Source organism: Gouania willdenowi, chromosome 12 (assembly GCF_900634775.1).
Source record: "Gouania willdenowi chromosome 12, fGouWil2.1, whole genome shotgun sequence".
NCBI lineage: Eukaryota > Metazoa > Chordata > Actinopteri > Blenniiformes > Gobiesocidae > Gouania > Gouania willdenowi.
Genome location: NC_041055.1, coordinates 19,132,095 through 19,155,725, shown reverse-complemented (window position 1 = coordinate 19,155,725; position 23,631 = coordinate 19,132,095). Strand labels below are relative to the sequence as shown.

Below are 23,631 nucleotides of genomic sequence, written 5' to 3'. Positions count from 1 at the left end.
GCTAGCATAGCATCTCTTCTTCACTGCAAAATATCTGCATGCCAACCGACCATTGGGTTACCAGCGCCCTCTGCTGGTTCAAACAAATATCTGACCTAAATACAGTAAAATGACTTTTTTTTTTAGTCCAATTGTTAAGGCACAAAATACATTTTCAGTTGCACTTTTAAAAAGAAAAATAACTATTATGCAGTTTTGTATTGTTTACTATAGAACCAGAATTTAAATAATAAGCTTCTTCTTCATTTGTATTATTCCTTTATTTATTTCATTCAAGATTTATTTTTAGTCATTTAGTCATTCTTTTGACAATGAAAAATAGTATAGTATTTTCCCAAAAAAAATAAAGGAATATTTTTCAGTCATTTATATACAGTCCCATTTTGTAAAATAAATCGTGAGAGAATCGTATCGTGAACCCAGTATCGTGAATCGAATCGTATCGGGAGTTGAGTGAATCGTTACATCCCTAATACAAATGCATATAAATCAAAGAAAAAATATTGAATCTAAACATATATCTTTGAAAAATTTGCTCAACCATACCACTGAAGAGTTTTTGAGGACCTGACATGAAAACACTTTGAATATCGTCTTTGCTGGATATTGTCGTAGGTACTATGACAATTTAAAGGTTTGTAAGAAATGTGTATCTCCATTAATAACGATACAGTAGGTCTTAATATGCTTTTTTTTATTTGAAAAATCATAATGAAATGCGCAATCTGAATCCGACCCCGATGGGGTAATTCAGGAACCAACCGGATTTCATAAATATCGGTCAATTACAAACTGACAATATGCAAATATCGTTTCATTTAAACAATGAAATGCGGACCGAATTAGATGGTCCAAAGGGCCGGATTTGGCCCCCGGGCCATGAGTTTGACACAGGTGGCGTAAGGTCTACCTTTGGTTATAATTTTATCAAATTCTGTTTGGTACATTTGAGAAACAGATAAAGGCCAGTGAAAATATTACGTCTTTGATGGATGTAATAAGTTGACTGACTAATGTCTAGAGATAAATCATTTAATGAAATGGAATAATGGGATATGTTTTCCTTTGAAACCTGTCGTTTGCTTTTAACACATTAAAAGGCAGTTTCAAGAAATACAAACTGATTTATTTTAATGCACATTGACTGTCTTTACCTTTATCTTTAACTGCACAAAGCAAAGAAAAAAATGGATGCATTTGGTCATATTAGCAGCTAACATGTTACACGTCTATAATAAAAAAAATAAAATACTGGAATTTGATTTTAATTGTTCAAACAAAGAAGAAACAGTCTAGTCAGGTTAAACTAATGGTTGACCTTATATTTCAGAACTGAGAAATATGTTTTGTTTTGTTTTTTAAAACTTACTATTACAATGTGTGCCACCATGTGTGGATGGAGCAAATACATGAAGGGACATCTATCAAAATCATTCTAAAGACTGAATAACTGCTTATTTAAACAGAAAATATTATGCATACTGCATAACTATGCAGTATGTATGAAGTATTATCAGTTCAAACACATCTTATTACATTCACATGGAATCACAAAAATAAAAATACATGCTTTACTCTCCAACAAAGCAACAATATAAAACCTGATCTAAGTCTCCCTGGCTCAGTCTATGTCTGTCTAATTCAGTTCTCTGCTCTAAATAGGATAGATCTGTGCAATAAGCCAGGCTGCTGCCTGAGTGTGTTTGCTCCTGTTTCGTGTGTTCATAGTGAGTCAAACGTTCCCCTGAGAGACGGCAGCGACATCTGAACCTCCATAAGGCCCCACTGGTGTGAAAAACACCAGAGAATAAGGAGTCCACAGTCTGCCTGGATGTTATTATACAGCAAAACACTCAGAGTATGACAAAAAAAAAAAATAATAATAATAATAATAATAATCGTGTTCTATTCGATTGATCTTTGTTGACAATTTCAGTTGTAAATTTTTCCTTTCCCCATTTTCTTTTTAGCACTTTTGTTTTGGACATAACTGTTAGATAAAACAAATAAAGGTGGTATATAGTCCAGCCCCCTGCAAACCCCAAGAGGTTACATTTTCTGTTCATGCACATTTTTTTGTTTTTTGAGAACCTGCTCTGCTATGACACCTCATCCTGCAAAAAGTTACATTTTAGTATGTGGGAGTAGGGAGCACAATAACGCTGCCATGTGGTGTCAAGCGTGTGATAGTTTTTGACAGGACACTGACGTAAACAAATGCTGATGCTTAAGTCGTCTACTTTCTTCGGGGTTTGTTGTGTCAATAGATTAAAAATAAGCCCAAGTGGATGTACCAAGAAAAGACGGTTAGTATGCAATTAAAGCTGCAGTATGTACATTTTTTTGTTTGTTTCATTAGGTCAAAAATCCATGATCACCTTTGAGCGTATTGTAATTCAAAGTGTTCTAAGCGGACAGTGTAATTTTGCAGCTTCTCTTGGCCCTGTATAAAAGGTTCAGAACTCCAGGAGCGTGGCACCACTTTTCAGCTAATCAGAGATCTTTTTGCAAACAGAGTGCTCCATGAGCTGTTTTGGCATGTTACTATTAGCTGCCCGATGCACGATGCACGTTCACGTCCTTTGTAGTGAAGTCAAGTGCAATGGCAGACATTTCAGCAGAAGTCTCCATCGCGGTGTAAAGCACAACCGTTACACGGCAAAGCAAGAGAAAAAAAGAAGACCGACGTGGTGAAGCAACAGACTAAAGTCCCAAAAATTCTCAGGCGAGATGGACTCCAGGTCCATGACTGCGCGCAGTCGGCCCCACGTACTGGTTTCTGAGGGAGAACGATAACAGACAGGATAAATCGTGTGTAAACATAAGAGAAGCACACCCAAGGTGGAGAGATAAGACGCTATTCATTTTGCAGTCTGGATGCATGTGTAGCATTTACGTCATGGATAAGCAGCAGTTAAATGCAGGAAAAACTAAAAAAAAAAAACTATAGATGTATTTGGACTAGTTATACCTGAAGATAAGTTGAGCTCAGGGAGGTGATGGTCAGTAAATAACAAAACAAGTGATAAATTATATGTATTATAATTACAGGAAAAAATAACAATAATCAACATGAATAACCCCAATATTTACAATGCAGTATTATTTAAGTGCACTTGAAACAAAACAAATTGAAACAACATACAGTATGTGGTACCATTCAGGTACGAATCACATAACACTGAAGTGTTTCACAAGATCTAATGTCGTTGATTTAGCGGTGGTCTCTCCCCGCCAGGTGTAATTGTCCGAGCTCTCAAATTGTCCTTTAAAAGTGTGACCCTTGTGGCAAGAGAGGATGTGACGACAGCAGCCGCTGTTCAGGGCGGTAAGAGTGATACGTGCATTCATGTCACAGTCTCTAACACTCCAGAAAACTCTCCAATAACACAAGATAAAGTCCTTACATTTGTCACTAGTTTCTATTAATAAAAAGTTGCTATGCACTCCACAGTTGTGCGTGTTCACAAGGATACCAGTAAGGGACAATAGGATTGGAATCAGGGAGAGGGGGGGGAGCGTGGTTGTTTCTGTACAAGTCTCATGATTCTACATACTGCAGCTTTAATATCACCAAGTTTTCTTTCGTTTGCACAAAGCTTCCATTTTTTTCTAGCCAAATGAAACAAATTTTATTTTTTACTTACTGTATAGGCTAAAACCTAAAGTCAAACATCTGCGTGTCCTTCAGGTGAGGCACTGAAAAAGGTAATGGACTTCTTATAAGTCAAGGACATGTAGCGTGATCATACTGCATCATGGAAATTTCATCTGATATTTATTCTAAATGTATTCATTATTAGGTACCAGACTCGAGCCGAGGGCCACACATATGCAAAGCACACACACAAGCACATCTGGCTCGATGCCAGAGTACTTGTAGCAAAACACGGGGTGGCGTAGTGAAGGTCACGTCACATAATGACATCTTAACTTGGTTACCTCAGCGCTCACCACCACATAACCTCAGCTGCTGCTGCTAATGGATACACTGAAGAGGAGTCAGTCGGGGTTTCTCTATTTGCATTTCACTGACACAGATTCTTCTCATCTTTCATCCACCTGTGGCACACACTGGGCCACACAACACAAAAACAACTTCAGGAACAAGGATTACTTTACTTTAAAGCATTTACCCAAACATAAATACACTATTTACCGTCATAATGGCCACAGGTATGCAAACAGTCACAAAGGAGAACCCAGATAATGAGGAGTAGTTCAGACTAAACAAGAAGCCAAAAGGAGAAAACAATACATATAAATAAACAAGCTATAAGAGCAAGTGCAAGATGAAAATTTGAAATCATGAAAGTGGAGAAACACATTGATAAGAGTCATGGAGGAGGAGGATGGCGCTAAAAGCAGAAGGCTGCTGCTGATGTCTGGGTTGCTTGTGCTAATGGTCAGCGGGAGAGTGACAAACATCTCCGCAAACCGTCTTTTTGGTTACCACGGCAACGGTGCTTTAACAGACTGACATATTACGATCACCTATTCTCTTTGGTGAGCGGCGAGTACAAAAACAATTGTCCCTGATTCAACCGTGGAGGAGAGTGCAGAGCTGAGAACCCTGAGAAAAAAGGGTGAAATTAATGAAAGGGAACTATCTCATCGCTGATGGTCAAAGAAGTCGTGACCTTGCTGAGCTTGCTTGTTCTCTTTTCACTTCACCACTTTCTTAAGATGATCACGCCGACATTTGCATTTTTCTCTTCTGTCTCAAATTGACTATTTTATGATTAATCATGTTCCCATAATGGGAACAATGGGAACAGAGACTTTAAGAAAAGCTTTTAAAAATGCTTTAATGCAACATTTCATTGCAGCAGGGGCCACGAAAATGCGATCGTCTGATCCGAGGACCACATTTTCAGCGTTCATGTTAGCATTTAGAACAAGGACCAATCTGAGCATTAATACAGGAAAGAAAAAAATAGAGCTGATGGAATTATTTTGTGTATTTTTGCTTTTTGTTTTGTGTTTTTGGAGTCATTTTTGTGTAGTTTTGTTGGTTTTTTGTGTATTTTTCTGTCGTTTTGTGTGCTTTTGGAGTCATGTTGTACATTTACTTTGGGGGCCTGCTCAAAATTAGACTGAGCGACACATCACTTCAGTTGCCCATGTCTGCTCTAAGGTGTGCCGTGCAATTAACGTACCTATTAGTGTTTTTAAAACACTGCTGATAGAAATGCAAACTGTGAGTTTAGGCACCGTGATGCAAATTACCTGTGCTAAAATCCTTTTAGCCATTAATGAGAAATTCATGAAAACCTATTGGATTTGTAAATTCTCATCTGACACATTTAGAGCTTAAACAGAGGTTATTAAAAAAAAGTGAAGCTTGCCTATTTTAATCTGCGAGATTCTGATAGAGCATGACGGTGGGAAATGCTGCATGATTTGCTCTCACTAATTTGTTTATTTACAGCATCTCTCATAACCTGATTGCACAACAACCATTTAGTCAATTTAAATATGGATATTTATTCCGATAATGTGCAGCAATTACGGAGAATCCGTTCAATGTCCCTCACATTCCTGTGCTGAGTAATTGAAATCTCTGCAGAACACTGCGGTGAAGGGTGTAGCGCAGATGAGCTTTCATCTATAACAGGTTTGAGTGATGTGAAAGTAGCATAAATAACTGCTTCCTATCTACTTTTTTTCAATCGAATTGGTCGATGTGGGCATATGCAATACAAAAGGTACGTGATAATTATTGCACTACTTGTTATTGTAAATTGTATTGTATTTACATAATAATAAACTCATCTTTAGCTTTATCTACTTACTTCCTAAAAAGATTATACTTTGAATTGGCCAATTATACATCATGTCAAGGCCTGGACAATCTATCGAGATTTAAGATATATTTACATTTCTATTTCGGCGATGTAAAAAATTTGAATGTCGTCTATAATTATATGTTTTTATTTCATATCTTATTCTGTATTAAGATACTTGTTGCTCCAACAACAAACAATGGCAAAATGACCTAGTCTTAATTGATTTAGTCTAAAAGAACATCATATTGTGATGTACGGTCATAGTTTTTAGCCTTTTCATTTAGTCTTAGTCTAGCTTTCCTTGCCATCACCACTGGGCTACATCTTGCAGGTCGGTTTGGGACATTTCAACTAATCAAGCTTGATTATTTTAACGTAAAAGAAATACAGGTGGATGCTCCTGGCCTTGAAGACATGAAGAGACTGAAGGATTTGAGTTTGCTGTTAGTTCAAAATAATCAGTTATTTCTACAAAAGGAAACTGTGAAAATGTGGAAAATTAAAGTGCTCGAGGTACTACCTGGTCAAAAGACCAAGGACGGCAAACGAAAGATTAATTTATGATTTATAAGACCATCTTGTACAAATATCCTACGGTATGAAGTGGATTTTCCTAATAATCGACTCTGAGATGAGTCAGGTCTGACAATCGTAAAGGTTAAACTTGTTCAATATTTATGAACAAAACTCCTTGTGTGTTTGAGGAAAGCCAATGACTCCAGACTCATGAAACCGTGAATTATGACGTGGAATCCATTGTAGCCATTCAAGAAGCGAGTTGACTAAGAAACACCTAATGCTGCATTCAACGTAACTCTGCATTTCCAAGTTGAAAATCCCATCCGCCAAGTTCACATTGAAATGTGGTTGACCGTATAATATTGGATTTTGTAGCTGACTTTACTGAATAGGAGCTCAGACTTCAAGTGGCGTTCCAAGTCAAGTTTTCAAGTAGTAGGTCGGAAAATCCCAAGTTCTGAGTTGAGCATGGGATTCAACTCAGAACTTATCAGGTTATTGGATCTTGTTTAACAATACAAAACATAACATTTCTGTCTTGAAGGAAGTTCGGTGGTGCGATCTAAACTGTTTTATTTTTATGTGTGGGGTCTGTAACAGATGAAAAAATCTCTTCAGGTTTAGAAAATCCTTATGTTTGTACCCCTCTTGTTTTAAAGGCCTGGAGACTAAACTATGAATAAAAATCCCATCAAGTATAGCATTAAAAAGCAAAATAATTGACTGAGAAATAAAGAACATATATGCAATATTACGTTTTTACGCTGCTTACGTTCTCCTCCTACTCCCGTCATCCCCTCCAAACCCCACCCTTCTCTTTACAAATGAGATTCAGTTTTAACAACCCCTCTTTAGAACGAGGTCAGCCGACCAATAGCCTGCGAGCACCCGTGCTCGATCACTTGCATTGGCCGCAGTGAGGGTCTGCATGGGAACGCGGCTGCGCTCGAATGATGTGCGAGCGTGTCAGGGTGTAGCTGCGAGGGGGAGGGGCGGAGAGGCGGGTGGATGAAAAGAGGGTGGTGACTGTTTAACATGATCACTGTGCAGCCATATTCCCATCCCCCCCCCCCAGTCTCCATCCATCCATTCCTCTTCTCCTCACTCCTCTTTATCAGCTTCATGGTGATTTGTTGACCCAATACTGCATTTTTAAAGATATTAAGCTTTATTATATCAAAGATGTAGCCACCTCTATAGTCCCTCCCTCCCTCAGTCTTCATTCTACACATTTCCTGATCGGTTTTCATCACCCATCTATCTTTGAAATGTGCATTTCCATTCCATTCATCTGCTTGTCCTTCAGCTCCTCTCCCCTGCAGCCACACAGACTGATGTGAGGAGCAGGCAGACAACGAGCACACAGACGCTCAAAGTCATGCTGAGAGGGCTGCCTGGAGTGCGTGCACATATGCATGCATGTTTGTGTGTGTGTATGTAGGAGTATGACTGATCTCCCAGGGGGCCATGCTTGGTCTGAGGGTCATTGAGCCAGTCGCCATGGGAACACAAGTCCCGCCTTGTCTTCCTTTGTTATAGACTTTGTTAAACTACAGCACTTGTGTGTTTCCTTTCAAAGAAAGCTTTGAGTAGACACTAGTTAAGATGATACAAGGTTAAAAAGCATGATTGAAGTCATTTTAGGAGCTCTGAAAAAAAAAGTAAATGGACTTGATTTATATAGCGCTTTATCACCACACTGAAGCAGTCTCAAAGCGCTTTACACATCAGCTCATTCACCCAATCACTCTCACATTCACACACCAATGGGACAGGACTGCCATGCAAGGCGCTAGTCGACCACTGGGAGCAACTTAGGGTTCAGTGTCTTGCCCAAGGACACTTCGACACATAGTCAGGTACTGGGATCGAACCCCCAACCTCTCGATCAGAAGACGACCCTCTACCACCTGAGCCACGGTAGCCCTAAAGCACAGAGGCTCATAGGTTATAAATATTACAAGTCGGTACATTCTAGGTAACACCAAAATCAACACATAGAACATACAAACAATAATACTTAGATAAAGCATGAAGTTTAACATGTAAACATAACTCAACAAGTTGAGCCTAAAATATTGGGTCTGTTAACGTTCACAATGAAGTTTTCAGACACTCACAACAGAAGCACATTTTGGTGTAACTTCTTCTTATTTACTCACTAATCTCTTATCTTGTAGAGTTGGAAGCAACAGAGACAATCACAAGACACATCTACAGACAATGATCCTCACATTTACCCAGATTACCAAGACAGAACGGACACAATCACAAGGAGAACATGCAAGCTCTCCAGAGTCGGCGCCAGACAAAATTCAATGGGGGGCATTAAGAAGACAGTGAGGGGGCACACATTTTTGTTTATTCCTGGAGTTATTCTATATATACATATGTTTTCCATCTAAAAACACTGCACTAAACAGCAGATGAAAGCCTATAAAAGTATGGAGGAATATAACTTTTGTGTGAGCGGGTGAATACACAACCTTGGTACCAAACGGCTCCACGATGATTATCGTTTGGTCTGTGCTAAAGCCGGGGTACTGAAATTATTTTCGTTATTTAAAAAAAGATTCTTATTAGCATCATATAGTATGTCATAAAAGTAATCATTTCTGAAAAAAAAACATACGTTTGCGTGCTGTCTGTGACTTATAATTAAGTATTTTAGTTCATAAAACCCCGGAAGACAAAATCTTGGCGGTCACCCCCTCCAGCTCCAATCACAGGTTTTAGAGAAAGGAGGGGTGAGCAGAGCCCATGAAGGAGCCTCCTCATTGGCTGCCGCGATATATAGTCAAGCGCATGCACGGTGCAAACTTGTTTTCAGTGTTGGACTAACTTTGGACGCGCAAGTGGCTGTTTTCCTTCTAGACAGGTAATCTAATGTTCCATTTTCCTATATTTTGTGTGCATCCTTTTGAGTGGCGACGTGTTTTACCGGTAGTGCACGTTCAGCTCTCATGCGCGATTTCGTGCACTTCCGTGAGAGGAGGAGACTGGGAGGGATTATCAGAGTGAGGGGACGGGATTTACTATTTGAATTCAGCCATGCCCCTCTGTCATGGTTCAAGAATCAGGTAGTGCAGTTTGAAGATGCTAGCAACTAGCAGTAACGGCTACATCTTAACAACAACGTTAGCCTGATGGTCAAGGATACACGAGGTTTGTTTGTCACATACATACAGTACATTCTGCTACTGAATAGAACTTTATGACATCTAGTGGAATAGCATTTGGGTGTTCAGCTTTTACTGTGCATAGTGTGCAGGGGTGAAAGAAAGAAGGTAAAGGTACAGCCACAAAAACAAAGTTGCTACAGACACAGGCATTAGCAGACTCTGCTCCTCCCAACCCTAGACGTAGATTTAATATCTACTTTTTACGGCGTTCTGTGAGCTTTTTACATTTCTCACCTTTGTGAACGACAATCTTCTAGAAAATCTCTTTTCCTTTCCTTGGTTAGAACGACCTGAAAATGCCCCTCCCATGACACCGACACTGAAGCTCTCACACTGTCAGCACCCAGGCTTACTTGCGTTAATGCCAAAGTGCTAACGTAGGTTGTACTGGTCCAATATGGCTATCGGATATTGGTTTAATATCAACAAACAACCAAATATTGGGTTATATTGGCCTATATAATTTCTGTTGTTTTGAGTGGATTTATTGAGGTTATATTATAGGGTTTTCTGAGTTATTGTTCATTTATTTTTTTCAGTTGTAGAATATTCATATCTTTAAGGTTAAAACGTTATGGAACACATTGGGTGATAATACATGGGGTCAGTTTTTCCTCAAATCTGCTTTTGCTGTATTGTTCTCACTTTGAGTAATATCACTTGATCAATTCAACGTTATTGACGTAGCGCAAGTTACAACAATAGTCGTCTCGAAGCGCTATCAAAATGTACATTTCTTCAGAGAAAAAAAACCCCAACAAAACCACATGAGCGAGCATCAGTAACAGTCGGGAGAAAAAAAAACTCCCTCTTAGCGGGAACAAATCTCCAGCAGAACTGGGATCAGAGGTGGCAGCCACCTGCTTCGACTGGTTGGGGTTGGATCAAGCTTTGTCCATCATTCCACATTACAGAATACGTGATAAAAGTATGTATGAGTCATGCTGATCTCGCATCAGATCCATATCGGTATCAACCAACACTCAAGACTGCAATATTGATACTGGAACGTAAGTGGTGGGGTGGGGGGGGGGGTATCGGGTCACCGGTTCCGCTACGCTAACCAATTAAATTCAATTGAACTTTATTTTTTTTAAACCAAAAAAATTATCAGTCTCACTCCAAAAACTGCTGTCACACCTTTCCTCAGAATAATCACAAAAATAGATATTGAATAGTTCAGCGTACTTAGCTGTCAACCATTCAATTGTATACTTTTACTTTAACCACAGCATTTGCGCTATATTTCACACTGAACGATGAAGATGATGAATGTGATATTCAGTCCCTTAAACAAATTGAATAAAATCATGTTTCACCTGCATTTTAAGGATGCCTGTTCTATTGCATTTCCTCAATGCCCCTCTAACTCAACCCCGATCAGTTTTCAAATATGTGCAACCAACAGTTTGGATGTGAGCGTGGCTAACAGTTGGTGACAGTAGCTGTTCCTCACAGGCCATGCTGTGTTGTCAGCATGTAGCAGGTCAGTAAGCCAAACCTGTGAGTGCTTCATGCAAAAACAAGGGACTCTCTCACTTGTCCTTCAGCATCAATATACAGCACATCTATTCTCTATCTGTTGATTCAACCTATGCACCCTCTGCTCTGTGCAAAAGCTCACTGAAAGCATTAAGAAACACACTCCTACATGTATATTGTAGTGGAGGGTGAGTGTATGGACTATAATGGAAAAGTCATGTTGTAAATGAAAAAAGGTGGAGGGAAAGATGAGGCATTTGATAAGTGTGTGGGTCTGTCCGTGGTGCTGAAGTAGAACCCTATCTATCTATCCATATATCTATCCATATATCTATCTATCTGTCTATCTGTCTATCTGTCTATCTGTCTATCTATCTATCTATCTATCTATCTATCTATCTGTCTATCTATCTGTCTATCTGTCTATCTGTCTGTGATTTGATTGTCAGCATTTACCTTAAGAGATAAGAGGAATTCACAGGGTCACATCTAGGATAGTGTTGCTTCCTTGGAGCTCAGGTCTCTCCTGCGTGTGTAGTTTGGTCCACTTCAGTCTTTAAATGACACCAGAAAAAGAAAAAAGAAGAAGAAAAAATGGTTCCAGTTTGGGTAAAAGTTGTAATACTAAAAACTCGTGAAGTGGATGCAGGTTTTTAGTCCAAATCCAGAGAAAAAACTAAGTGAAGAGACAGAAAACAGCAGATTTTTTTTTGTTATCTGTCCACTCAGGGTTTGTTTTCCCTTTCTTCTACCCACTCAGATATTGGCATCGAAAACATCGTTTTTTTTTGTTCTTGGCAAAGCGATCCAAATGCAGCAGTTCAAGCCCACAATTGTTGATGTACTGTATTTGCAGTCTCACGCTCCCATCCACTGCTTCTTCCCTGGAGTTGTATGAACTGGGCAGACTGGCCAACCGACGCAAAAAATCGAACACTCCTACGCAAATATCATCATCGTCATCATCGGCAGTCGCATGAAGGAGACGATTCACACCCCGCTCTCTGAAACAGGGTCGCTGTATCAGCGGCTGATGCAGATGCTCCTGGTCCTTCTATGGATGCTGCTGTCCTCTCCTCTCCTCTCCTCTTCTCTCCTCAGCGCGCACTACTGCGTGTGCGCTCCCCGTCTGTCGACGTTTAATGGAAAGGCTTCAGTGTGTCCGACAGAAAGGAGGCAGTCCTTTAGTTGAAGCAAATTTCACTTTAAATGTGGATTCCTGTGGATTAGAGCGTGCACGCGCAGGAGAGGAATGAACACCAGTGGGTGATCGCACTGGGAGAGGGCGCTCTAACAGCCAGGCTGAGCCTATGGCTGATACTCACAGGGGACAAGGAATGATCAGATTTGTGTTTTTATTATTCAATTATAATAAAAAAAAAAAAAAAAAAATTAAAGTTGCTTCAAATATAACGTAAAAAAAAAAAATCTATTAAAAAACAACCTCACTTTAATTAATAAAAGGCACATTTTCAATCAAAAAAAGTGTCACATTTTTTTATGTCAAATATGTTTTTGCATCCTTACACCATTTTTTTTTTTTGTTGGTTTTTTTTCGGTTTTTCTGGGGTTTTTTAACCTTGAGGTTGTGGCCCCACGTGGGATCACCTGCTAATTAAATGGGGTTACCTGAAATGTCGAGTAACTGATTAAAAATATCAAATAAAATAAGAAAATAATTTACATTAAAAAAAAATAAGTTATTTTTCAAATTAAAATAACGCAATCTATTCTATACTTTCGACACTTTCTCAAATACAAATAGCTTAAATAACATGCAGTATAGAATTATCTGAGCTGGTGCATCATAATCTACTCTATATAATATTTGTAACACAGTATAAGAAATGTGATCAAAAAGTCATTCTAGAAAGAAAAACATGTATTTGAGGTCACCAGAAATTTGGGTCACGATCCAAAATAGTTGGGAACCACTTGATTTTTTTTTTTTTTTTTTTTTTTTAAGCAATATTTTTTTGGGACGAATAATATAAACAGAAAAGTCATACTCATAATATAGCTCACTGACAAAAAAAAGATGACTTCACTCAAACACATTATTTAAAAAAAAAAATTAATAACACTTCATTGGTGGAAAAAAAAAAACCTTTCCAATTTAAGAAAAAAAAGTATTTCAATGCAATTTTTAGAGTCACATATTTGATTGCATTCCAATTATCTTTCTTTGATTTTTCGAAACTTTTTCAAAACGACAGCGGAAAATATCTTTATTATATATTTAATACAGATGTGGAGTCTGTAAACAGATGCAGAGAAGTGTTTTTATTTCATTCTTACTGTGATTTCTTGTGTTTCTTCACCAGACAAGGAAGACAGTGGTTGGCTTGACACCATTTTTGTTCTGGTTTGTTCCCAGTATTTCTTGTGATATAAGAATGACGTTAAACACTTCTATGCAACTCCACATCCCATAATGCAATACACAAAAATGTTCCAACATTGTCAATAAACAGTAGAACAATAGAACCCAGGTTTAGAACCAATTGGTGTTCTTCTATAATAAGCTGAGAGTGAGAAACTGAGCAACTCCTTCAGTAGTAAAGCGTCCTTAGGCTACATTAAGATCAGTTTTGCATCGGCAGTGTAAATAAAAGAATGTCTAGGGGCTGTTTTCTACACATTGGCCATCTATATGTTTGCCTGTATGGTTTGTTTATGGAGTTGTTGACTAAAGCTGCCATGAGACGCATGAGTCTAACATTGGGAGCAACTTAGGGTTCTGTGGCAAACAAAAACTAGCCCTAGGATCAAACCACAACCTCTTAATCTCAAATTCTGTATGTAAAAGTAAAATGTAGAAATATTACACAATAAATGCATGTCCTCTGTTAAATGATCAACCAAAGTAAAGAGATAAAGCGTCCCTCCCCTCGCCAAAAAGCATTTTTAAACTTCATTAGGACATCATGCACAACTGTCCCCTGAGGGATCAGTTCTCTCTCTCTGTTTCTCCTGCTGCATCGTGTCGTTTCATTTGGACTCTGTTACCAGACCACACCACAGTCATAGAGTATCACCACATAGAGTATGACTATCACCATTCTCTCTGTCTTGTCACTAATCCATTTGTCCCAAGTTTCATGTCTCAATTCCCCCTTTGGGCGGCCCTCACATTCAGGGCTCTTCCTCTCCTCCTTTCCATTTACAGTTCTCTGCACATCATCCTCTCTAACTATCAAATCCTGGCCTACGACTCCTTGCATCTCCTATCCTGATCTATTAAGAGGAAGTTTGAGGCAATTTTAAGGACGGCCATGTGAGTTTTTCTTGCATTTATTATTCAAACTCACAGAAGGGGAGATTAGTGCACTTTGAAAGTCTGCGCCGTTCAAATATTTATAACAGCAGCGAATGAGATGGTTTTATTGGTCATGTTGAGTTGAATTTTGCTTTTATCCATTCCTCCATTTCTCTCACACTCTCTGTGTGCATGTGTGTGCTTTGATTCGTGTGTGAGAGAGTACATACACATGCAATATTTCAAGAGTCAGCTCCTCTAGTGGACACTGAGTTCTGTTTGTTGTACAAAAATAATATTTAGAGTAATCAGTAGGGATGTAACGATTAATCGTAAGGCAGTTAAAAATCGATTCATAGGTATAACAGTCGAATCGCAGTACTTTTTTTAACCAGAAGTGTTGGCGGCGAGCGAAATCTGCTAATACTTTCTTTCTGGCCGCCTTCTACTCTTAAACATATTCATAAATTATTCATTACCCCTTTAGCACCGAAAGAATATCTGTAATATTACGTGAATATCTGTAAAAGTCACGTTTTTCTATTAGCTCTGTCTGCTAGCATAGCATCTCTTCTTCACTGCAAAATATCTGCATGCCAACCGACCACTGGGTTACCAGCGCCCTCTGCTGGTTCAAACAAATATCTGCCCTAAATAAAGTAAAATAACTTTTTTTTTTTTTTTTAAGTCCAATTGTTAAGGCACAAAATACATTTTCAGTTGCACTTTTAAAAAGAAAAATAACTATTATGCAGTTTTGTATTGTTTACTATAGAACCAGAATTTAAATAATAAGCTTCTTCTTCATTTGTATTATTCCTTTATTTATTTCATTCAAGATTTATTTTTAGTTAAATTGCATTGTTTTGAATAGTTTATCAAGGGATTCTTTTGACAATGAAAAATAGTATAGTATTTTCCCAAAAAAAATAAAGGAATATTTTTCAGTCATTTATATACCGTCCCATTTTGTAAAATAAATTGTGAGAGAATTGTATCATGAACCCAGTATCGTGAATCGAATCGTATCGGGAGTTGAGTGAATCGTTACATCCCTAGTAATCAGCAATAATCGCTGCTTACGAAACACATTGTTCAAAATGCTTTTGTCATTGTATGGCATTTAATAATAATGCATTAATAATAATGTTTTAAATGATTAGTAATGGTAATAGTAGTAGTAGTAGTAGTAGTAGTATCATTATTATTGATATTAAACACTCAATCAGTAAAATGGCTCCCCTGCTTTCGGGCTTCACACTTTCAATAACTGTTGTAGTATTTCATATATACAACTTCAAAAAATAAAGAAAAATATTAAATGTGTTTCTAAAATCCACAAGATAACCTACACAAAAACACACAAAATGACAGAAAAATACACAAAAACATATCCTCTTTCCTGTATTAAAGCTGCAGTATGTAAAGGTTTTTGGCATCATTTGATCAAAAATCCATGATAACCTTTGAGCATATTGTAATTCAATCCACACTTGACCTCCGCGCCTTCTCTTAGCTAGCGTGACACTATTGAACAGCCAATCAGAGATCTGCTTACAAACCAAGTGCTCCATGAACTCTTTTAAGCATTACTACTGGCATGTAAATCACATATAAATCTTGGACAAGCATATCCAAGGTGGAGAGAGTTGGGACTGGAGTAGTGTGGTCCAAAGAAACCTAAGTATATTATTAAAAATCTCATTTCATTTGAGTTTGAAAGATATGAAATATAAGTGTGCATGTAAAGGGAAGAAGCTAGTGGTATTTAAAAGAGTGAGGATTGATCAGCAGATGAAATAGACATTTGGAGAGGGTGCAGTGAACAGTTGTAGCGAATATATAAGCAACTGTTATTGAACAAAGACATGTGGAGAGCAACGTGGAAGACAACTGGGCCTCATGTGATGAGCAGAAACATCAGACGGACACACAGAGCTCAGATTTTGCCCGTGGTACTCACAGCTTTTATTCCATTAACACAAGCCCAGTCTTTCTGTTCTGCTCTATGAACGCGGCATTTGTTCTCAAAACATATTCAACGCTCAACACTTTTTGCTCAGAATTGCCTGAAATTGCCTGGCATCGACCACTGATGCACAGCAGCTTTGATTAAGATTTAAATTGTATTGACAGAAACACAAACCAAATGGTCCTCTTTCCATTTCCAGTTTCAATCATGTTGCCATCTTCATAATTTGTAATTAAAAGTCTACATGTACATGTTTGCTAAATGTTCACTCAAAGACAGAGTCTCAGTCCTTAAAGCATGAGGCAGATGAGCGTAATCGCCTCCTGCGGTGAGGAGATGCAGCAGCAGACACATTTCTGGTGACACAAACAATGATCAGAGAAAGATCCATTTGAGAAAGTACCCTGTTAAGTCAGAACTGTGCAGCAGTATTCAGCACTAAAACAACATGGCCTTAACATCATTGTGGCAAAGCAACTCAAATCGTCAAATGTGCTGTCGCTGATTTTAACGAGTGGTATTGCGACACAGGGGTGGGGTAAAAGCATACCTTTTCATACCTGCTTGTCTTTCCAATAGGAGACAGTCAATGTCCAAAGCTCTCAATTGCTGCCAGAAAATGTAGACATGCTAATAGTTTAAAAAAAATTAACATATCTGTATCTCAAATCCAGGCTGTGTAGATTCTATTAGTTTGAGGTTTAAAAAACAAGTTCTGATGATTTTCATGTACCACGTTCACGAGAATTCAGTGAAACGACTCGGTTCCACCGAGTAAAAAAAGTGAAATTGTGCGATGTAAAAATCAAAATCTATGTTGAATATCACACGACTATGTTCCGATAAATTTGGAAATTACTGGAAAAGGGGTTGGGCCTCCGTCTCCTTCCCTTTCAAAAAGGTCTCCCAGAGACTGTCGACACCCGTTCATAGAATTTCCATGTCAAATTACAGCCCGATTCAACGAGCATTAACAGAGGAGTAGTCAATTGGAAAAATTTGGTATCGCCAGGTACCTTGCGATGCAATATATCACAATATTATTTTCCCACGATAACAATATTATCGCGATGCGACGATAACCAATATATCGCGGTAAATTTCATCCACGATACATGACAATATCTGTGTCGCTGAAGAAATTCAGAATTTATCTACTGCACTGAATCCATTTACAATACATTGTCAATCAATTTCACATGAATGACAGCCAAGTAAAACAAAGTGTATACGACACAGTGGCTCTACACACACACACACACACACACACACACACACACACACACACACACACACACACACACACACACACACACACACACACACACACACACACACACACACACACACACACACACACACACACACACACACACACACACACACAGTGTACATTTGTAAATATCCACTCCTCACCTATTGTCACATTGTACTGTGTACGTACTGCATTATCTCTGTGTATCATGTATATATATATATATATATATTGTTTCCGTCATGTCTTGTATGTAAATAAAAATCAATATTTGGCGTCAATGAATTGATAACGTATTGCAAGATGAAACATTGTGATATATTATCATATCAATATTTTGGCACACCCCTATTGTCTCGTCCTGTAATCTTTAGATATTGTCCCACCCCTAGTATCTTAAGATTATAACAACTGAATGATACCGCTGCACCATCCAGCTAACCTGGAAGGCTAATGCTTCCCACAGGGACTTCTTTGACCTTTTAAAGCACATCCTTTAGCTTTTAAACCATAAATGACAGCTTGATTAGGTCTTCTGAAGCCAGAGGCGAGAGCCTGATTACCTTGTTTACGCCTTCGTTGTCACCATTACCCCTAAAATCATCTTTGCATCGCATTCATCCAAATCCTTACAAAAGAGGCGTGGTGTACATTTTATCTATACACGAGAACACGCATTAAACACATTTACCAAAGCAAAACAGACTTAGATTGGTCAGGTGATAAGGCTTGGTTAATTGAAGCTAATTGTCATTGATAATGTCCATGGTTGGGTTTGGATCAATTAGGGTCTGGCAGATGTGCAGAATCATGGTTGACCCCAGGGCTTGAAAAATACAATCCGATTTCCAGCAATAAATGTAATAGCATTAGGCTGGATAAAAACAGACAACTCACAAGGGAGGAGACTCTTAAAACCAGGGAAGTGGAAGAGACCAAGAGAGACAAAGCCATTGCTGAGAGGAAAGGGACAATACCCACGGGAGCTTCAAGAGAGACAGAACTAATGGTAAGGACAGCAAATAAACGATTGGGGAAAAAGATAATAACATTTAACATCTGAGTCAACTCTTTCAGGTCGCTGTTACAAGCAGAAAACCCAAATCTACTTTGAACAAAGAAGACCAAACCATAAGAATCCACCGTCCTCTGCAGCTATGAGGATCTTCAACAAAAACCTTCGCCTTCAGGACATGACGGTCATGTATTTCACTGCACTGGCTGCTCTGATGGTCATACTGGTGGCTTCATACCAAGCGCCCAACAGTGCCGTCGAGGTACCGAACCTCCAAAAGAACCCATCCGGCTCTCTGCCGCCACTGCCCATGCCTTTTCGGGTTCCCCTTGACCCGCGCGGGGAGCTGCAGCTGGCCTGGAACATCAGCTACGCCAAACAGGAGATTTACATGGAGCTGAAAGCGGCCGAGCTCAGACATGGCTTAGTGTTGGGGATGTCTGACCGTGGAGAGCTAACCAATGCTGACCTGGTAGTGCTGTGGGACTCTGGCACTAAGAGCTTCTTTGGGGTAAGAGATGTGTGAAAAATGCAAAGAGAGTGCAGGAAGCAATTAAGAAAAACTTAAAACTGTCAATTCATAAAAAGTAGAGTCATTAGTTAAAAGGAAAGGTCGTCTACCTTTTTTTGCGTTCTCGTCTGCCTCTGGAAGTGTGGACGGGTTTGGTGTTTTTTCACTGGAAGTACTGGTGAAGCTTTGGAGAGTGATCTCATCACCGCAGAGGATGTTATCACCTTCTGCTAATTGGAAATCACTCAGACTAAGCTAATATCTCAAGTTCATCTGGGAATCATTAGCAGGTATTAGCATATGAAAGATGAAGCCTGTGCTAATTGGGATGTGTGAAACAAACGGATTGTCTCTAGCCTGAAACAATCTTTTCGAAAACACGACCATTTCGTCTGGAATCAAATAATATATTTCTCTTACTTTGTAAAATCGCTATCCAACCCTTTTAATAATCTTCTTCTTATCTGGTGTTAAATGTAAGCATAAATTATTAAAGGGTGTTATTATCGACTTATTAAAAATGTAAAAACTTGAGTTGTGCCAACTTCCCTAAGAATGGTAACTTTTTACTGTCACAGCTTAAAGCAGGACAGTAAATGAGAAGAAGACCATAAGTAATTGGAATTGACCACAAAAGCAAAGGTATTCAAGGTTAACATTGGCAACAAATAAAAATAAATATAAAAAACATCATACATCTGTGTTTTTCATCTGTTTTATTCGCTGCCATGGAACAACAATGGGATTATCTTGATAAATACCAGATGGAAATAACAAATTGAGCAAAAAAAACAATATTTTTAGCTATGTTATTTTTTAATTCGATTAAATTCAACTTTTTTTGTATAGCGTCATCTCTGTCATCTCAATGCGCTTATCAAAATATAAAATTCATAATAAGAAAGAAAAAACCCTTTTACCCTTTTATATTTCATATATTACTCCTCTGCCAATCTCACAAAAATGTTGTGTTTATACACCTTAAACTTTATATTATACCGTATATACAGTATATTTTGTGTCATTTTTCACTATAATTCTATACAGAATTCAGGTCATTTCTTGATGATGCAGTGATGGGTTCAAAGACTCAAGGTTTATGTATTTTTTTATTTTGAGTTTTGTGAATATAAATTGATCTTTGGGAGGTTAAAGATTGCTTTTGACTCTATCACAAACACTGGGTTCGTTAACAAATGATCATGTGACTGGGAAAAGTACCGGAACTTCGGAAAAAGTTTGTTTGTTGCATTGTGGGATTCAGAATTCCTCTGATTTCTTGTGTTACTTTGCCAGATGAGGAGGACAGTGATTTGCTTGACACCATTTTTGTTCTAGTTTGTTTATGGTGTTCCCCGGCAACAAATACCAGAAATATCCCTTTGGCAGTGTTTTGGGCCACATTGGCATCAGTAGTGGAAGAGAATGACTTTTAGATGAAATCCAGGAACAGATTAGTTATCATTCCTTATTTCAAGTTACCACCTACACAGACTCCCATGTCAAATTTCACAATAAACTTCTGTTCCAACAAAATATTTAACCTTTCTTGATGAATTTACTTTTTATTTTTAAAAACTCTTTGTGCACAAGGAAACCCCAACAGAGACGTTCAAAAATAATACATGTGATCCATTATAATTGCAATAATATGTTTGCTCTAAAAGGAGTGTGAGTAAGAGAGACTTATTGAATCCCACTCCCATTTCATACAACGTTGTTCAACCGGCAACAACAAAATCCGTTAACGAGAATCTTAATTGTGCTCGTTTTTCATTTTTATTTATTTTTTTTAATTAGTTTTTTTTTCTAAATCAAAAACCAAGTCAATAGTTGTGTTTTTCAATCTCCACCACAAACATGCCTCTGTGCTCTGCACCTAAGACGTGTGTAAAAGGTGATACACAAACAATACATTGCCCATGTTTATTTTTATTTTTTTTAAATACATATATATATATATATCTTGTGGGTATTTTCAGTGTTTCAATCGCAGGCTGCACTACCTTCACAGTTTGTGGAGAACAGTTATATAAGAGGGACAGAAATAAAGACAGATCTTAGCTGCTATTCTGAACAGGTATGAGACACAGCAGAGGCGAGATGGCTGAGCTGCTGCACGGCAGTCGCCAATGAATCTTATTTTATAAGACTATAAAGGGTTTCCAACAAGAAAAAAAAACAAAAAACATCCTTTTAATCACTATTTAGTGCTCTGTTGATAATAGTTATAAAGTAATTACTACTTATACTGAGGGTAGGTAGAATAAAGTGTCCACTCACTACAGCTGAATATATTTTCATTCAATTCTTGTGTTGTTTTCTTCTCCTTAGGATGCATGGAGCGACGGTAACGGTCGTGTATCACTGGACAGCCAGCAGGATTATGAACTGATAGAAGCTAGACGAAAATCCGGAGGCTTCTATCTTCTCTTCAAGAGACCGTTCAGTACCTGTGACCCCAGAGATTACCTGATCGAGGTGTAAAACGCTACTTATCTACGATACATTCTTTGCTCACAACAGAGCAACAGGAAAAACTTCAATTAGATGTGTAAATATATTGGTTTTTATTTTCGATGCATTCATTCATGTCTATTAAGCTATTAACATGTTTACATTTGTGCATTTTTCATGTAGATATTCACTAAACTTTAATACATAAGCCTGACTTTGTTATCTTGCTTTTGTCGTTCTTTTTGCACCTATTTGCACCTATGAGTGATTAAAAATAACTGTATTTGGGGATTTTATAGCTCAGGTAAATGCAATTTCATGTAAAAAGTAATTGCAAGTGGCCATAAACTTTGAACTAGAGTTTAAGAAAGACAGGCATCTATTCTAGTCTTTTTAGGAACAACACTGAGGTTGATTATCAAAGATTGTAGTTTAAATGTCTTAAAATGCATTAATGTATGATGTGATGTGTTTTTATTAAAGGCTCTAACAGCAAACAGATTAGATCTGTTTAGATGGAAATTAGGCTAATGGCAGATCTTATCTGTGGGTAATAGTATCACATCATCACTTGTTAATGTGAAAATACATTAAAAATGCATTTGCATGAAAGGATATTGGTCAAAGAACCATAACGCCGAGCTTGTTTGTATTTTCCATAACTTTTCCTTTTCTGCGTTGTGTCTCATCTATCAGGACGGAACCGTTCACGTCATCTATGGTTTCCTTGATCGCCCTCTTACCTCACTAGATCAGCTGAACCTGTCCCAGATCCACACGGGGATACAAAGAGTTCTGATGCTGCGCCCCGACACGCCGTCGCCCTCTCTGCCTCCAGATGTGCAGACACTGGATGTCGTGGCACCAAAGGTCACGATACCAAGCCAGGAGACCACATACTGGTGTTTCATTCACAAGCTGCCTGAAAACATGCCCAAGAATCACATTGTTATGGTAAAAAGATCTCAACTGGAAATGATTTATTTATTTATTTCCTGTTTTAGCTGCAGTTTAACCTGTTTGCTGACTCAGGCCGAGGCTGTAAAAGTGACTCGTTAGTGAAGATGCAGGAGGCTCGGTTTATTTTAATGCCAGACAAATGCTGATGGTAGGCTAATGCTATTGCTAGCCTAATGCTAGGTTAAAGCTATAGGCAAGGCAAGTTTATTTGTATAGCACATTTCATACACAAGGCAACTCAATGTACTAGGCAATGGCTAATGCTAATGCTAGGTTAGTGCTAATGCTAATATTAGGTTAGTGGTAATGCTAGGTTAATGCTATCATTAATGGTAGGCTAATGCTATGTTAGGTTAATGCTAGGGGAACGCTATTAATAGTATAATGCTAATGCTAGGTTAATGCTATAGCCAGGCGATTGCTAATGCTAAGTTAGTGTTAATACTGGGCTAATGATATTGCTAATGCTAATGATATGTTAGTGTTAATGCTCGGGTAATGCTAATGTTAGGTTAGTGTTAATGCTAGGCTAATACTAATGTTAGGTTAGTGTTAGTGCTAGGCTAATGTTAATGTTAGGTTAGTGCTAATGCTAGGTTAATGCTATTCATAGGCTAATGCTGGGTTAATGTTATTGCTAGGTTAATTTTAATGCTTGGTTAGTGGTAATACTTGGTTAATTCTATTGCTAGAGTAATGCTAAAGCTCGCTAATGCTAAAGCTAGCTAATGCTAAAGCTAGCTAATGCTATGATAATTCTATGTTAATGTTAGGCTAATGCCAATTCTAATGCTAGCTAATGCAGTGCGACACAGGCCAGCACCTGCATCCAATTTGCATTTTCTTCAGGAAATACAAATATTGTAATTGTAACTGTATGCACTAAACAGTTTGTGTGTGTGTGTGTGTGTGCGTTATTTGTCTGCTTTTATCAGTATGAGTCGGTGATAACTCCAGGTAACGAGGCCATTGTGCATCACATTGAGGTATTCGAATGTGACCCAGACACCCGTGAGGTTCCTCGGTACAGCGGCTCCTGTGATGATAAGATGAAGCCGGGCAAGCTCGACCTGTGCCGTCATGTTCTGGCTGCGTGGGCCATGGGAGCAGAGGTACACCGTCAAACACATCTCACACTTACCTCACTGTGTGTCAGTCAGCCCGTTCAAATGAAAAATAGATTTTGTGATGCACATAAAGACAAGTCAATGCAAGTAAAACCAATCAAAA

General features: G+C 38.3%; 2 protein-coding genes across 3 annotated transcripts in view; one reads left to right on the top strand and one right to left on the bottom strand.

Moving 5' to 3' along the window:
- The window catches only part of fam163ba (family with sequence similarity 163 member B, genome duplicate a), a 33,986-nt gene extending 21,780 nt beyond the window's left edge, over positions 1 to 12,206 (bottom strand). The window contains exon 1 of the mRNA XM_028463559.1: positions 11,429 to 12,206. The gene's annotated coding sequence lies outside the window, so the exon portion shown is untranslated. The remainder of the gene's footprint in view (positions 1 to 11,428) is intronic.
- Positions 9,146 to 23,631, top strand: part of dbh (dopamine beta-hydroxylase (dopamine beta-monooxygenase)) — a 28,540-nt gene continuing 14,054 nt past the window's right edge. The window contains exons 1-5 of one of the 2 annotated variants that reach the window (XM_028463558.1): positions 9,146 to 9,186; positions 18,536 to 18,984; positions 21,319 to 21,465; positions 22,138 to 22,395; positions 23,337 to 23,513. In XM_028463558.1, coding sequence (XP_028319359.1) covers positions 18,616 to 18,984; positions 21,319 to 21,465; positions 22,138 to 22,395; positions 23,337 to 23,513 — 951 coding nt within the window. In that variant the 5' untranslated portion in view covers positions 9,146 to 9,186; positions 18,536 to 18,615. Of the gene's footprint in view, positions 9,187 to 18,378; positions 18,468 to 18,535; positions 18,985 to 21,318; positions 21,466 to 22,137; positions 22,396 to 23,336; positions 23,514 to 23,631 lie in introns of those variants that run through there. The other variant, XM_028463556.1, reaches the window with a different exon arrangement.